Source organism: Atheta coriaria, unplaced genomic scaffold (assembly GCF_025399875.1).
Source record: "Atheta coriaria isolate IRGN ID8LTWV9N9 unplaced genomic scaffold, Caltech_Dcor_3.1 hic_scaffold_10_pilon, whole genome shotgun sequence".
In the NCBI taxonomy this organism is placed as follows: domain Eukaryota; kingdom Metazoa; phylum Arthropoda; class Insecta; order Coleoptera; family Staphylinidae; genus Dalotia; species Dalotia coriaria.
In genome coordinates, this window is record NW_027045452.1 from 8,584,663 (window position 1) to 8,600,632 (window position 15,970).

At 35.0% G+C, this 15,970-nt stretch overlaps 1 protein-coding gene across 5 annotated transcripts in view; it reads left to right on the top strand.

Annotated features, from left to right (window-relative positions):
• The first annotated feature begins 104 nt into the window (after positions 1-104).
• Positions 105-15,970, top strand: part of LOC135800121 (uncharacterized) — a 34,197-nt gene continuing 18,331 nt past the window's right edge. For 2 of the 5 annotated variants that reach the window (XM_065313255.1, XM_065313256.1), the window contains exons 1-3: positions 2,462-2,844; positions 11,400-11,579; positions 12,380-15,171. In XM_065313255.1, the coding sequence (XP_065169327.1) occupies positions 2,607-2,844; positions 11,400-11,579; positions 12,380-15,171 (3,210 nt within the window). In that variant the 5' untranslated portion in view covers positions 2,462-2,606. Of the gene's footprint in view, positions 145-2,460; positions 2,845-5,304; positions 6,405-11,399; positions 11,580-12,379; positions 15,172-15,970 lie in introns of those variants that run through there. The other 3 variants (XM_065313254.1, XM_065313252.1, XM_065313253.1) reach the window with 3 other exon arrangements.

Sequence of the window (15,970 nt, forward strand, 5' to 3'; positions counted from 1 at the left end):
CTTTTCTTCGTAGTGGTCAGTAACAAACAATCAAAGAAATGTTGCAATATGCTCATAAAAACAATACATTTAAATAACCATGGCGTAATAATTGTGTGTGCAAATCTATAAATTTCATAATGATAACATGCAACACGTACATCGGTGAGTTTTTATAACTATTATGCATTGTTTTTGATTTGAATATTATTAGTTTACAATTATTAACCTAATTCTAAAAGAAAAAGGTATAGAAAACAAGAAAAACAAGCAAAAACGCATGAATGTTGTGTAAACATCGAATTAAACACAAGTTATAATTTCTATTATTGATTATTTGTCAGTTTATCTACCAACTTGACTTGATGCCTTAATTATAAGGTAAATTATACCGGTGTCGAATTATGTTGTCATTATGTTACATTGACAGTATCTTATCAGTAAAATTTTAATACTAAGTAAACATAAACAACTTTTTAATGGTTGGTTGTCATGGTAACATGCGCACAAACAAAATCAACAAGTAAAAAAATAAAAATTTTAAAAAGATACACTTTACTATGTCTTCGATCAAAAGAATAGTATAAAAGTAATCGCAGAGAGAGGTTGAATAAAATTGCGGAAACAGGAAGACGTTAACATTCGCAACATTCTACATTCGTAACATTTACAACCCTAACAAAGTCGAATTTATTGTTACAAGTGGGACGACTCGTGTAATTTGTGCAAGTCTACATTGCACTATTAATGCAATTACAATGTGGAAAATGTTGCATAGTACAAAGCGAAAAATCGATACAACCAACAAACGACTCAACGTCACGCCGCGTTAATGACTAAAAATAAACACCACCACGACGTGCAATTACAACAAGACCGTTGCCTTAGAAAAAATATATAATAGACTTAGTAGTAAAGAGTTTAAAGTTAATTACTGTAATAGTCGAAGATTAGAGGTTAGGGTGTAGGAAATGCGTGAAGTCAATTTCATCGATAATTTGATTGCGATTATCTTAAAAACTAAAAGTGATAGAGAGGAACGGATTGAATATTATTAATCTGCAGGAAATTTTCTATGAGATAAGATAATAAAATCTGGAAAATTCAAGAGTTTAGGGGTTTAATAATTAATTTTATTAAAATAAACACAAATGAGAGCGAATTTAATCGTAAATAATATTAATCTTGAAAGAAAATGTTATAAAATAGCAAAAGACAAAAAATTTCAATTTTTTCTTGTCAAAAACTTAAAAAATCAATAAAAAACACCAAACAACAAGTTTTATTGCTCAAAAGCATTAGAAAAGTGTGTCTTAAGTAACTTATGTTGTACACATTGCACACTGCACTTTGATGGTGATGGCCATGAAGAGCTAACCGCGTTTAACTTGATAATGGTAACTAACGGTGGTGCTGTTTGTACGAGTAAAATGGCGGCAGAGAAACTTGGCGCGCGTAATGCCATGATAGAGGAATTGTAAAAGCGCGAGAATGCGGCCGATTGCGGCCGACCTAGTCTTCCGCACAAGTCGAGACATCGAGAGAAAGATCCAGTAGAGATCCAACATTGTGATATTGGTAACTGTGCTTCTTTCTTCGATATTTCAATCAATCTACAAACAAAATTAAAGAATAACAATTTATTTGGAGTCACAGCTAAAGTTAGAAAGTAAAACATGAAACAAGTTTATAGATTCACCTTTAAATCAATCAAAATCAATTTAATAATAAAACATAAAAAGATTTCGACACATTTTATCATTACTAAAATAAAATAAAATTAAAAATAATTAAAAGCATAACCATGTTATTTAACACAAAAATATATTTCAAAAATTAAAGCCCCGTGAGTATTACATATATAATATGTAATTATGTATCAACTAATAACACATACGAGTGTGTATCTTATTGAGTTTACTCGTACTTCATGCCATGATGATTTTATGACTGCGCATCCAACAAGCCAACAATACTAATAATTATTCATTACACTTTGAGTTCGCTACTCGCGATAATGCCTATAATGCCTATAATATCGTAAAACTTTATAAAAGTGCGAATTGAAAAAAAAACACCAGCAACAACGCGAGTGTGTTGAGTTCATGCACGGTGCACAGAGATTACGCCGCGAGAACCGCGGAGAGAGACTCTACTACCGTGTGGGGCTGAGAGACCGGCTGCCATTTCGAATTTCTAACGAACCCGTCAGTCGCGTTCCGTGCTCCGACGCGTTGTAACCAACGATGCACAATCGATATTACACGATTTCGTCAATAAAAGCAATAATAACTCAAACAAAAGTTAAATTTGCTTAATTTATTACATATTATTCAATTCCTATGGTAACACATTGAATAAAAATCAAAATAACAAACACAAAAAGAATCAACAAGTGTATTAACAAAAAGTGTTTAAAAGAGTGAAAAGTGAAATTTTACTAAAATAAAAATATAGAATAAATAATTAATAACTCCTGTGTTGTTGAAGACAACGAAATTCTTCTTCATCTCTGAAGAAGCCCACCTTGAGGGGAACTTGCCTACTCGCCGGGTTGTGTTTGTGTTGGTGTGAGAAGAGGTACCGTTGCGTGACCGCGCGCGTGTGAATGACTCTTCGCCGTCGAGATGGACGCCGCCGCCGACGAGGAGCGCGCATGGCGCTCGCCGCCGGCGATGAGCGCCGTCATCGACGGCCTCAACCTTTTTGACTTCGACGAACGCTGCCGCCAGCTGCGCTCGCGTAATAATGGTGATATTGATGATGATAACGATGACTTTGGCGGTGGTAACTCCTGGTTGCCTGCGTATGGCTTCCAACCACCGCAAACTCTCTTGGACAAGGATGATTTTATTAATAATCCCGGTAATTATCCGTAATTTTTGATGTTTACAACGATTTGAGGTGCTTAATAGGGCCACAATTGGTTATCGCATTACCGGAATTTTATCACCATTGTTTTATTGTTTCTCGGTGATTATTGAACGCGCTGGCGACTGACGACACATGAATCATCATGGATTAATATTTATTTCTAGTCATACGTTGAATGAATACGTGAATTTAAATTATTAAGGTAATGCGCATGCGTGTGCACGTGGTTCTTTTAATTTCAATATTTTGACATTTTATTATTTTCTAATTTGAATACGTAATCCATGTTTATAAGATGTATTTATTAAATTGTTTTGTGATTTATATGGATTTTACAATTTTGTATGAGTTTTACATGTTTCGCCCTGTGGGCATCGTCAGAAACTTTTTTGAAACGATTTTGACAGTAAATATTAAACTTTTATCAATATAGATAAGATTTTTTTTTAATCAAGGTTAAAACTTTAAAATTTTTGATATTTACTCGTTATTTTATTAAAAACGATTTTTTTGAGGAAATTTTAAAAAATTATTATCACTAGAATGTGTATATAGAGGTATTCTAAAGGTATGTTCAGTTTTATGTCGGTTGCGGTGTACGCTTCGCTGGTCACAATGTGTAATTAGTTACAAGTTACGATCACGATCGCGATCGCCGCCGCAACGCGCTGCTGGACAACACAAACGCGCAGCACAGCGCACAAAGAATAGTAAAACTAAAACTAAACATGATTTGTGGTTGGAATCAGTTGCAGTCAAAGCAAATTCACACTGGAATGTGTCTCTTTTATTTAATAAACATTTTAGACTTTCATTGCGCCCACATTGTCAAATTAAATACAAATATTTGGAAAAAAATTAAAATTTACGTTTTTATAGTTTTTCTTTAATTTTAAGATTAATTTATTTATGTATGCACAATGAGGTCAATGTGCTTGTTCTGCTTTTCGATCCGCGTCGTGTTTTTGTCATCTGAGAGCCTTATTTTTATGCTAAATGGTTTAAATTTAAATTATAGCAAGACGACACCGGAATAGATCAGCGCAAAGATTAAATGTTGATAAATAAGGTGAAACAAGAGTAGTAAAATTGTTTTTTGTGGATGTAGGAAAATAATCTGCGCTGTTTTCGAGTGTAAAATTTATTTGTGTGAGTTTTCTCATCAGAATGCGGTGTATTTGTTGTTTCTTCTAGTAATTTGTTTATTTTATGTGTTTTGTTAACAAATTCCGCGCTTGTTGTTCGCCGATTTGTTGTAGATTTGCAACGGAATGTGAATTTTGTGAAATATCATTGTTTTACTTTATTTTATTGCTCACATGCGTAAAAACACTCGAAAATAGTTAAAAGTCTTTTATTTGCTGTTTTACAACAGAAAGTTTTTTAAATTCAGAGTAAAAGTTTACATTCACACGATTTTTCGATGAAAATTTCTTCTCTAATCTAAATTTTCTTCTTTTTTAAAGTAAGAGATGCTTATTCTGATTCTGCAGTACAGTACGAGTACTTAAATAGCCATAGCATAGCCATGCTTATAATTTCATCCTTTTGATTTATTTCCATGTGTCTGTTTTCTTTGTGTGTAAATCAGTTCAAGTGCCAAACGCAGAATAATTTTAGCTCTTTGCTATCTCGATGACCGATGCATGATGCATCTTGCAGCTTTCAAAGCTTTAAACTCTAAGCATGTTTTATTTTTTACTTGATCGAGTAATTTATTTGTAAAGATGAAATATTTTGAGTGACGCCTGTCGCGTGGGCTTAAAAGGTGAATGCACCTGCAGGCATGCAATTGAAGCACTTGCAAACACATTGCACAGTCGTCTATTGTGGAGTAGTCATGCTAGACGTCATAGTAAACTAGTCACGTTGTCATATACTCAAGTATTTTTCAAGTTTTACTGAAATCGACGTTTTTTAGACATAAAATCGTTAAAAATAAGTTTTAGACGTTTTTGCAGTTATACCCCCTCCATTTTTTGCGGGTTGCGCGTAGAATTCACAGCGTTCTTCTTTACTTTCACTTTGGGTAGCTCCCAAACAGGTCCCTAGTAACATACAGATAAATAAATATGTATTATACGTAGGTAGGGACTTTCTATCAACATATAAATAAATAATTCAAATCCAAGCGACGCGACACTAAAATAAAGAAAATTTTCGACCTTACACACAACTCAACATAGTCAACACTTTCTATAAATATAAATCTCGAGTTAAACACTGATTTACATATTTAAATGAAACAAAGCTGTAATTAGACTACGTATTATACACTAGCATTACTTCATGCATCGACTGGTGATAATAAGCATAATAAGATTAATCCCCACACATACACGATTTGCATTTGCAATAAATTCCAAATTCATAACATAATGCGCATGCGCATGACTCAGGTAGTAATCTATATGTTTGCGTGTGTGTAGCATTTAACATTGGACCGATTGGAATGTCCAGACGTCCTTTGCGCGTTTGCACGCTTGCCACGACAATGAGTTTTTCGAGTTAGAGTGAAGTTTACAATTTACAACTGAAAGTTTTGTTTTCGCATTCGTCCACACGTGCACAATAATTACGCATTGTGCTTGGTTGCAAACTAGTTTCGCGTTGGATCCGGCGCCGTCGACTGCCACCAAAAGCCGAACGCGTATTAAACTAGTATGGTGTGTTTGTGGTGTGGTTTGAGTTAAGTTAAGTTGTTATTAATAAGCAAAACAAAGTTGGTGGCGATTTAGTATCAAACTATCGATGTGAGACGCGAGACGCAAGTTTTTAAACAATTTTCGCGTGAAAAATTGACTTAAAGTATACTTAAGTGTATTTGTTTCATTTAATATCAAAAAGTGAAGTGAATTAGTCACATTTTAATTATTATCTCATGATTGAGATGTTAACAACTTAATTAGAGTGTTTTTTGTGGTGTAACTTCAAAATTTACAAATTTATTCATTTTTTAAAAGTCGGAAGTGACTTAAGTCACTTAAACCATCATCATTACTAGATAGAAGACTAATCAACCAAACATTCCAATGGTTTATAAAGTATAAATATATTCACGTGTGAATATAAAGTTAAAGCTTATATTTAGTTGGTTTAAGTCAAGTCGAGGTCGTTTAATTGACATTGATTTCCGCATTCGCATATACACACTAGTCATAAACTTTTTATTTATTCAACAGCACACGTAATACTATCATAAAATAAAATAAAACAAAACAATAACAATGTTTAATTCAACTTGACTTAACTTTAAGTTAAAAACTTAAAATTTATTAAAGTTTATTTTAATATTACAATAATTATTGCACCACAGTCCGTGATGTGATTTGCTCATCGAGTACATATTCAGTTATTCAGTTTTGCGTTTGCGAGTCTCACCGAGTAACCTTTCAACTTTTTTCTTGCGCTTAAAAATTGCTTGTGATTCGGAATGTGGCTGATGGAGATGGAATGATGCCAGCGATTGTCACGACTGTACGCATGCGCTTTCAACATGCCCAAGAGTCGCAAAGCGCAGAAACACATTCAGAAGCTTACAGAATACACAGGTAATAGCAATACATTCACAAACGCAGATTATTTCGGTTTTTGGAGGTAATTTTATGTAGCGAACAATTGCAGTGGTTAAGATTTAAGCAATTGCGTTTTTTCTCACATTATCATGTGACATAATGGGAGTATACATGAATAAGTATAAAGTTTCATTGTTTAAGTGTTAAAATGTTCAGTAAAATGTTACTTTTAAAATTTTACTAAAATAGATTTAGTTAATTTATTGCCCGTAATTTCTTTGAATTTTTAAGAAATTAAGTTTTTTAATGAATTTTATCAATTTATTTATGATTGGTAATTATTATTAGATAGATTTGTTACTAATTCGTGTAACAGATGTTTAACTTTTTCTTTCACCTCGTGTTTTAATAATTTTTCTGTGAAACTTTCTGATTTTTATTATTTTTTCGAGTTTTTCCTATAAAAATTAATCTTAATTAATAAAATTATATTTATAGCTTCAGTTAAATCACTTCAATTAACTTTAACTTTAAGTTAAGTGGAATTAACTTGACATTTGGTAGTTGGTGAGAATAGACACATATTCTAATGAATATAATCTTTATATTGTGTATTCTGTATTGTTTTGCTAACAACCATCTTCAGCGTTTGAGAATTTCTCAGAATTTGGCATATATTCGAAAGCACGCACGAATTCATTTTCGTTAATTGGGTTACCTAGATCTCACCATTCTGCAGTACAATGTTTGCAACCAATTGCACACCAAACCTTAAAATTTCATTAAAAAAATTAAAAAAATGAATTTTTACCACAAAAATAAAAAAATAAAATAAATGGCATATAATAAAATAAACATTACAATATTATACACATTCTAAACTATTTTTAAATATTTTTCTATTGAAATACGAGAAAAAATAGAAATGTAAGTCTAATTATCCTGATAGACGAGATTAAATTGCAAACTAATATCCGTTCGGATGTTATTATCGCTTATTGACCCACTGCGTTTACGCAAATCGATATTCACAAAGAATAAGCGCTAATCTCTAATCTCTAATGCAATTGAACATCATACAGTTATTAAGTATTTATTTATGCGACCGTTTGCGTCGATCTACTTACCGCTGACGTTTGAGAAAACCACTGAAAGAAAAATAGATAACTTATGAGTTTATTTATGTGGATTGCAAGCTGTTGCAACAGGTGGATACTCCACTTTTGAAATCTATATCGCATTCAACTTTCAAAGAGACATTAAATTCCTAAAATGTCTTTGACAGATGTTTAGATTTAATTAACAATGAAATTTACATCTGTGTTCAACAGTGAACTAAAATCCCTACTAATATTATAAATGCGAAAGCCCTGATGTTTGTTACACTTTCCCGCAAAAACTACTTAACCGATCATCATGAAAATTTGTACACATATTCTTAGTGGTCCCCGAATGGTCATAGGCTACTTTTTATTTAATAAAAAAATTTATTTTTTAAATAAAATAAAGAAATAGTTTAGCCAATAATACCTCTGCATCTGGCTATTTGACTACTTTAACGCCATCTAGCATTCCAGCAATGAAGCTCAAACCTAAGTACTATAGTACCATCACACTGTATTATCACACTGTATTACCGACAGCTACGTCAACATCAAATCCAATTGACTACACTATGGAGACTGTACACTATTCTTCCATAGACTATTCTTTCAGCCATTTTAAACTTCCCGCCATTCTACTTCATTGTTACTTCTTCTGTGACTACAGACGCGTACAGAAGCAACTTCAATATTTTAGATATTCGCGAGTAAAGCCGCGGGTTAAAGCTAGTTAAAATTAAATAAAAGACAAAGTAAGGTTAGGTGTGTAATGCAATTTGTTTTTGTTTTGCGCGTTCCACGCTTTGCATTTACAGTTACAGCAATAATGCGAGATGAAAAACACAACTTAATCGGATTTGAATGCAATAAACTAATCAAAGCGTGTTTGTCATAAAAAAATTAATTGCACAGCTATCATAAAATTATTTCTTACTTTCTGTACTCGTAGAGATTAAAATACGAGAAATAATGAAAAGGTTATTTAATTTTTTATGAGTACAAGTAAATCTATAAAAATATATATAATTTAATTTGAACGTGCGACCGCAAGGAATAATTTTCTCATTGTTATATTCTCAATGCGCGTACAGCTATTACTCAGCATCTGACTATGATTAAATGATTATATATTCTCGAGCCGGAGAGTGCATAATGTGAACGTTGAACATGTTGAATGTGATTAAACTGTTAGACGCTCTACGTTTCATTTAATTTGTATTTTTATTGACTGCACGTTTTCATCTCTTACTTTTTATTTTTATTTTTATTTTGTTTATCTTTAGATTTAAGGAAGAGATTTTTTTTTTATTGCGTGCGCCGTTACTTTTCTTACTTCTGACTTAAGTTAAGTCAAGAGTTAAGACCAAGTGAGCCAAATCAACTGCTGACACAGTTTTTATTTCGTTTTTTTTTATTCATTGAATCACATTCAGTTCAGTTTACTTCATGGGAATTGAATTGAGTGGGCATTGTTTCCAGCGTGCAATATTTATACATTTAATTTGGCAATAACCTAGATATTTTAATTTGGTTGATTATAGACGGAAAGATAACGAAATATTCGACCAGGATTTAATTTGTGGTATCTTTAGATCAATGCCAAAGAACACGAGCGTTATTTTGTTCTATTACTGTCTGGGTTATTAATACTCCTTGCAGAATTATTAATAAGTGCTGCACAAACTGATTATGCAACTTATAATACATAGAATGCGTATAACTGGATGCGTCTTGTTTAACACTTGAACAACACAACATCCCTACTAATATTATAAATGCGAAAGTCCTGATGTTTGTTACACTTTCACGCAAAAACTGCTTAACCGATCATCATGAAAATTTGTACACATATTCTTAGTGGTCCCCGAATGGTTATATGCTACTTTTTATTTAATAAAAAAATTATTTTTTAAATAAAATAAAGAAGTTGTTTAGCCAATAATACCTCTGCATCTGGCTATTTGACTACTTTAACGCCATCTAGCATTCCAGCAATGAAGCTCAAACCTAAGTACTATAGTACCATTACACTGTATTATCACACTGTATTACCGACAGCTACGTCAACATCAAATCCAATTGACTACACTATGGAGACTGTACACTATACTTCCATAGACTATACTTTCAGCCATTTTAAACTTCCCGCCATTCTACTTCATTGTTACTTCTTCTGTGACTACAGACGCGTACGGAAGCAACTTCATTATTTTAGATATTCGCGAGCGAAGCCGCGGGTTAAAGCTAGTTACCACATATTTCAATTGTAAAATAATCTTTATAAACCTACACAGGTATTAAAATGTTTGTTTCATATCAGTATAATATACATATATCAGTACAATGCTGACGAAGTAGTCATGGCAGTTGAAACAATAAAAAAATTAAATTCCGATCGTGCTTTTGTTTATAGAGTTGTTATACACTTTCACTAAGTATAAATATAAGTAGACTATAGTAGGCATAAAATACTACGAGTATATATTGAGTTGCATTGAATTGAGTTTTAAATTTTTAAAAAACTTTTTTAAGCCGTTCAAGGAAGTGTAAACGTGTACGATTGCTACTTGATGGGTAATTAAAGGAAGTGAGATAAGCAATCGGTGAATCGGCACAAACGCCACCATTGTCTGTTTGTGATAAATGTACGAGTATGAATGATATAATCGTATAACACAATACAATGCGAACATCTCTGGCTGACCGAGCGAGTGATTTTCTTCGCGTGCGATATTCTATCGTAACTGTATTCACAACGGAATTTTAAACAAAAAAAAATAGAAAAAAACGTTTTTAAAAGAAATTACGCGTTATTTCTATAAATTAATTAATTTTAAGGTGTGTCTCATTGGTAAACATAAATTTATTTGTTTAATTTGTTTATAAATCAAATATTTATAGATAAACACAGATAATATTTATCTAATATTTACATTTAGACTATATCCGTATTTGATTAGTTGCTTTTATCGCAATGAATATGTGAAGAGGTCAATTTGATTAAACTCATTCAGGATACACGACTTAAGTCACTTATGTTATGTACACTTGATTCTATTCGTACTAAGTATGAATGAATGGAAATTGTCAGTGGTCATAACAAAATGAGTAAATATTATTACTCAGCGTGTTTAAACCGAAACTTCGTTAAATATGCACAATATATTTGATGTGACTAACATAATACGTGAATAATGCTTGAAATAGGTGAGAAAAATGAAAGTTTTAAATTAAAAATTTGATAAATTTAATTAAAACGTAATTTTATCATCGAAAATTTATGTTTTTTTTTCTTTGTACTTGTACTATACTTAGTACTTTCTTTGCTTGTGAAATTAAAGCGTGTTGAGTTATGGAAGCGCGCAATCAGACCGTGAATCGCTTTTACTTTATCTACTTATACCGATGTTAATTTATTGCTTTATTCCCAATGGTACTTTTATCGATAATATCGAGTTGTACGAAATTAATTACGTTTTGCATTAAAATTATTCAATTATTTCACAAAGCAGCAAATTATACACAACAGTGCGGAATTATTTCATGCACTATACTTTCCAATAATAAAATTACCTAATTATAGATTTTTACGTTTAATGGGTCAGTATATAATAAAATTTATAGTTTAGATTTTGATTTGTTTTATACCTGTTCACCAAGCCCATCCCAGGCGTGGAAAAGCACGGAAAGCATAAAATGCGCAAAGCGCATACTTGAGCATCGTGAGAGGCTCGTCGGGCTCGCCTCTCTCAAGCTCGATCACCTTGACTTTCCTTCTTGTAGCTCAAGAAACAGACTTACATTGCGAGTCAACCAAACAAAATATAAAATACAAGTTTAAAACTCAAACTGCGCATGCGTGAATTTAAATTTAAATCAAAATTAAATTAAACTAATTTAGCGTTTTTTGTTTTTTATTTGTTTTCAGCTGATGCAGAGTTGTTTCTACAAAATGGCGGTAATCATTACACATATCTGGAGACCATTCAGGAGGAAACTTCCGATGATCTACAATCGGATAGTGACTTTTCAGACTCTCGAGCTTCCCCAGCCGGATGGCTGGCGACCGACTCCGAATCCGGTTCTGTTATACGCATCCAAACTATAGGTAATAATATGACGCAAATAAATTGTTTTGAAAAGTTTACCGTACACAACATTATTAGACAGTTTGTTCATTAGTGCACGTCGGCACGCCATAAACAAATATTCGGAAGAGTTCAAACTGTTAAACTTAATTTCTACACCGTAACGATTGTTATATTGGCTAAAATTATGTTAAAATCATTAAATAACAGTTTTAACGTCTTGCAACAACTATAAAATTTAAAACAACTAAATTTTTATTTGAAAATAAATTTTAAGCTTACTATAGGCAACTGAATACTCATGAAGTGTATGTTTGGTTGCCTATAGTGCAACTCCACGAGTAAGAATAATTCGCGTTTCAAACAGTTGCAAACGCGTTTGGAATGTTTTAACTTGCACAGAACGTACTCGTAGGCTGAATTTGCATTTTATGATCTAAAGATATTTCATAATATGCGTTTGGAAATGTTTTGATATGAGACATTTGCATGCGGCGCGAGGTCGAGCGGAAAGTATGCAAATATGCGAACAATGCAAGCAGTTATTACGGCTAGAAATAGAATTTTATAACACACCACGTAATTTCGTTGCAAAAAATTTCAAAATGCGGAAGATATTGACTATTTTCATAAATACACAACATAAATTACGTTGACATAGTCTTCATAATCAGATTAAACAGGATTTTAAACTTAATATGGCTTTACAACCCGAAAGCCATAAAGTTAAAATTGCAAATGGCGCCGCGTCGATTTACCACAGTCTAGACTTCGACCAATTACAAATAAAATATATAATATCTTATTGTTGTGTTATCAGATGATGCTGAATGTGAATCGGACCGTGAAGTCGCCTGCCCCGCCAAACGCCGCCGCCAAGAAGTCCTCCTCAGCGACGACGAGTCCTCAATCAGTCGCTCCTCCAGCCTGTTACAATTCGAAAGCCTCGAGAAACAATGCCAAGACATCTCTAGTAGTTCCCCAAGTATTTTCAGCAACTTTAGCTATGATTCCCTCGAAAGAAAAGGCGGACGAGGCAATGTTAGTCCCGATAGTTTAGAGCGTGGTGCACACAGTGATGATGATTCAGCCGAGTATTACAAAGCGTTAAAAATCGACTTGCTGCCGAAAAAGAAGCGCCAGAGTCATGATTCACTCCTGTACGACAACAGCGCTAATTGCAGCAGTGGCAGCGACAGTGCAGATAGTGAAGAGACACTTGAAGCAGCTCGTTACGACAGTAGTAAATCAGTCAACTTAAAAACATGGCGTAGTTTCGATGGGTTGCATAGCAATGGCGCTAAAACTGTGAAAATCTCTTCGGAGAACCTCAGCGAGGACAGCGGCTACAGTGATAACTTCTACAACTCAAAAATGAAGAGTTCCAGTATTCCTAACATGATGATCAATCATCATCAATCAACAACAAATAAAAACATTTATAAAACTCGTGTTGAGATTCGCTCCCAGGACGATGCGCTTGAGAAATACCGTCTGAAGATCGCAGATAGATTCGCGGCGTATGACGGCGATGTCTTCCAGACCTTCACGGGGAACTTTGGCGTGAGTTATCATGATTTAAGTAATGTTGATCAGTACGAGCATAGAAGTCCACTCATTGAGAGATTCATGCGTAATGGTAAACGTAGAAATATCACTACTGTTGTGGATGAAGCAGTCGGAGTAAATTTAGATCAGGTGACATGTGCGGAGACGGAATGTGGTAATTTTAGCCCGCTGGCGACGGCGACGAGCGTCCCGAATCTCACCGGCAGTGGCAACGCGGACGACGCGCCGTGCGTGGTCTCCAGCGTGCCGAAAGATCTCAATCTAGCGGGTGGGATAACATCCACAGTTAATTTTAATACCAGTGCATCAATTGCAACAATCAACTGTGACATATCAACGCTATCCAGTTTGGATTCGACTGATTCTGGACATTCGGAGGATTTCACCATGCCGAAACTATCGAGGTATCAACGTGCTGAATATGGAGATAAAATTACTATTAGATTAAAATATGATACGTCGAGTATAAGTTCAGCGAGTGACATGGAAGCGACTTCATCTTTTCGAAGAGAAGGTAGTTATCTGGAAGCTATGACTAATTCTATTGATATGAGTGATGAGGAGATAAAAAATAAAAAGTTGAAGGATAAAGGGATGACTATATATAAATTCGATCGTGAGAATGCTTTGAAAGCTATCTCAGAGACATCTATACAGAGTTTCGGAGTGAAAAGCATCGAACAACTTAATTTAGTTGCATCAACACCTATGAATAACATTAATAACAGGAATGTTATTAGTACACCGAATTTGGCTGACTTGGATTATCAATATCCGCCTAGGAAGAGTTCTTTGATCAACAGGAGTATAAGCACTAATGAAATTCAACAAAAAAACGATGAAAATGATAAAAATTTAGTGAAATCTTTAAGTAATAGCACAAAAGGCGTCCATTTCAGTCCGGTTATCTCTGAAGTAAACTGGAGGGATGATTCTGCTTCAATAACAACTGAACATGAAGATTCTAGTTGTAGTACAACTCCAGATCGTGATGTACAGGGTCCTGTTGTACCTCCAAGGAAATTATTCACAAGATCCCAACCGGAATTAACATTAAGACAACGTGTGTTGGTCAGTGATGATTCCACAGATGATAATGAAGGTATGAAACCTGCTGTAAGTGAAGAACTTGTCCGTCGTAGATATCAACATCATCAACTTCCACATGATGTTATTGCTAAGAGAAGGAGTGTGGAAGTTCCAATGCGGGAGAATACGAGTGAACACTGTGAAGCCCCCACTACACCGGCGCAACACGAGGAGAGGTACTCCAAAGTAAAACTCACTGGTTCAGTACAAGCGGTACCAGCGATGGAGCCGGTTGGTGTTGTTCAGCCGAAGAGCAACACGCGCGGCATCGGTGGATTTTTCTCTCGTATCGCCAGCTTCCGGTTTTCCACTCGTGCAGCTAAAAATCAAGATGAAAAGAAAAAACAACGTCAAACCACATCATTAAAAGAATCTGGAGTTAATAATAAACTACAATTTCAATCTACGACTGGACAACGTCTCGCTACGAAAGATGATTATATTTATATCCCACTCAAAGGACCGGAAGTGATTACCACTACTACGAATACTTCAACACCAGTAGTTGGATTAGGTGTACAAGAAAATGTAAAGTTTAGCAAAGTGCAAGTTGATGGCGTTGGCGTTGAAATAGTTGATAAGTTGAGCGCGAAACCGCCACTTCCGAAAATGCCGCCGCGCGTTGTCGGTGCATGCGTGAAGCGAACGGGTGGCGGCGCGCAGGTGCCGCGTGAACGGATCGATGTGGGTCGGGGGAGGCCCATGGAGCCGATGGGGTTGATCGAGACGGACCTCGACACTGAGGTGACGGTCATCACAAGCGGGCACGGCCATGCGAAGACGCGCAGTCTTATGAATCTCGGCCACGAGCCGCCGACGACAAACAACAACGCGGCGGCGGCTGCGGCTGCACCATTGCGTGCACCTAATAAACACCTGCAGCAGCATCGTCAGGGCAGGCCGCACAAGTCCATGGAGTTTCTGCTCGACAAGCAGAATCTCAAGGTTGTCGAGGTGAGTACCAAACATTTATAAACACCTATACACAATCAACTCATATGTATATGTATAACACACCCACGTAAAATCTTGCGCACTCGCGTTTCATACGCGTAAATCAACCCCATTGCGGAATCAGGAGTCGTGTTACTAACCTACTCTCGGTGAGTTGTGTCCTCGTCGCGTAAAACGTGAAAAATCACTCAAAAAATTGTTTTTTTCATTTTAAACCAAAAATAATTAAATTTTTGTTTATTTTAAAGCGTAATATAATACTTTGTGGAGTGCAACGCCTTGTTTTAGACTTTTACGCAGCGCACATCGATTGGATTTAATACTCGCCAGTGATAAATGATAAAAATGTGGGATTTCAATGTGAGTGTTAAAGTTTTTATCGTTTAAGTGTCAGCTGTTGAGTGTAATCGTAGTGTAATCATAAGGCACGAGTTATACGAGTTATACGAACCTTACCGGTCACCGGAAGAAGCGCCTTCCTCGTTTCCGCCTCGCGCGGACGCCCCAAACAGCCGGCGCGCCGGTTACGGTTATCTAACCGTGAGCCCCGTTGCGCGCACCGACCATAAGGTCTCCTTTTCAGAGGAAGTACAAAGTAGTCACATACAGAGTGTTTGTATGAGTAACGCGTTGTGTTTGTTGCAGTTTTGCTGTTTTTCAATTATCTAAACGCTGTGCGTGTCTGCACATAAATTATCTCGGCGGTATAAGCTGGGTTTTTACCACCCTCAGTTGGTGCCACCACGTGAGGTCGAATAACTTTTAGTTCTTCAACTGCAGCGAGGAAAAGTTCATAAAT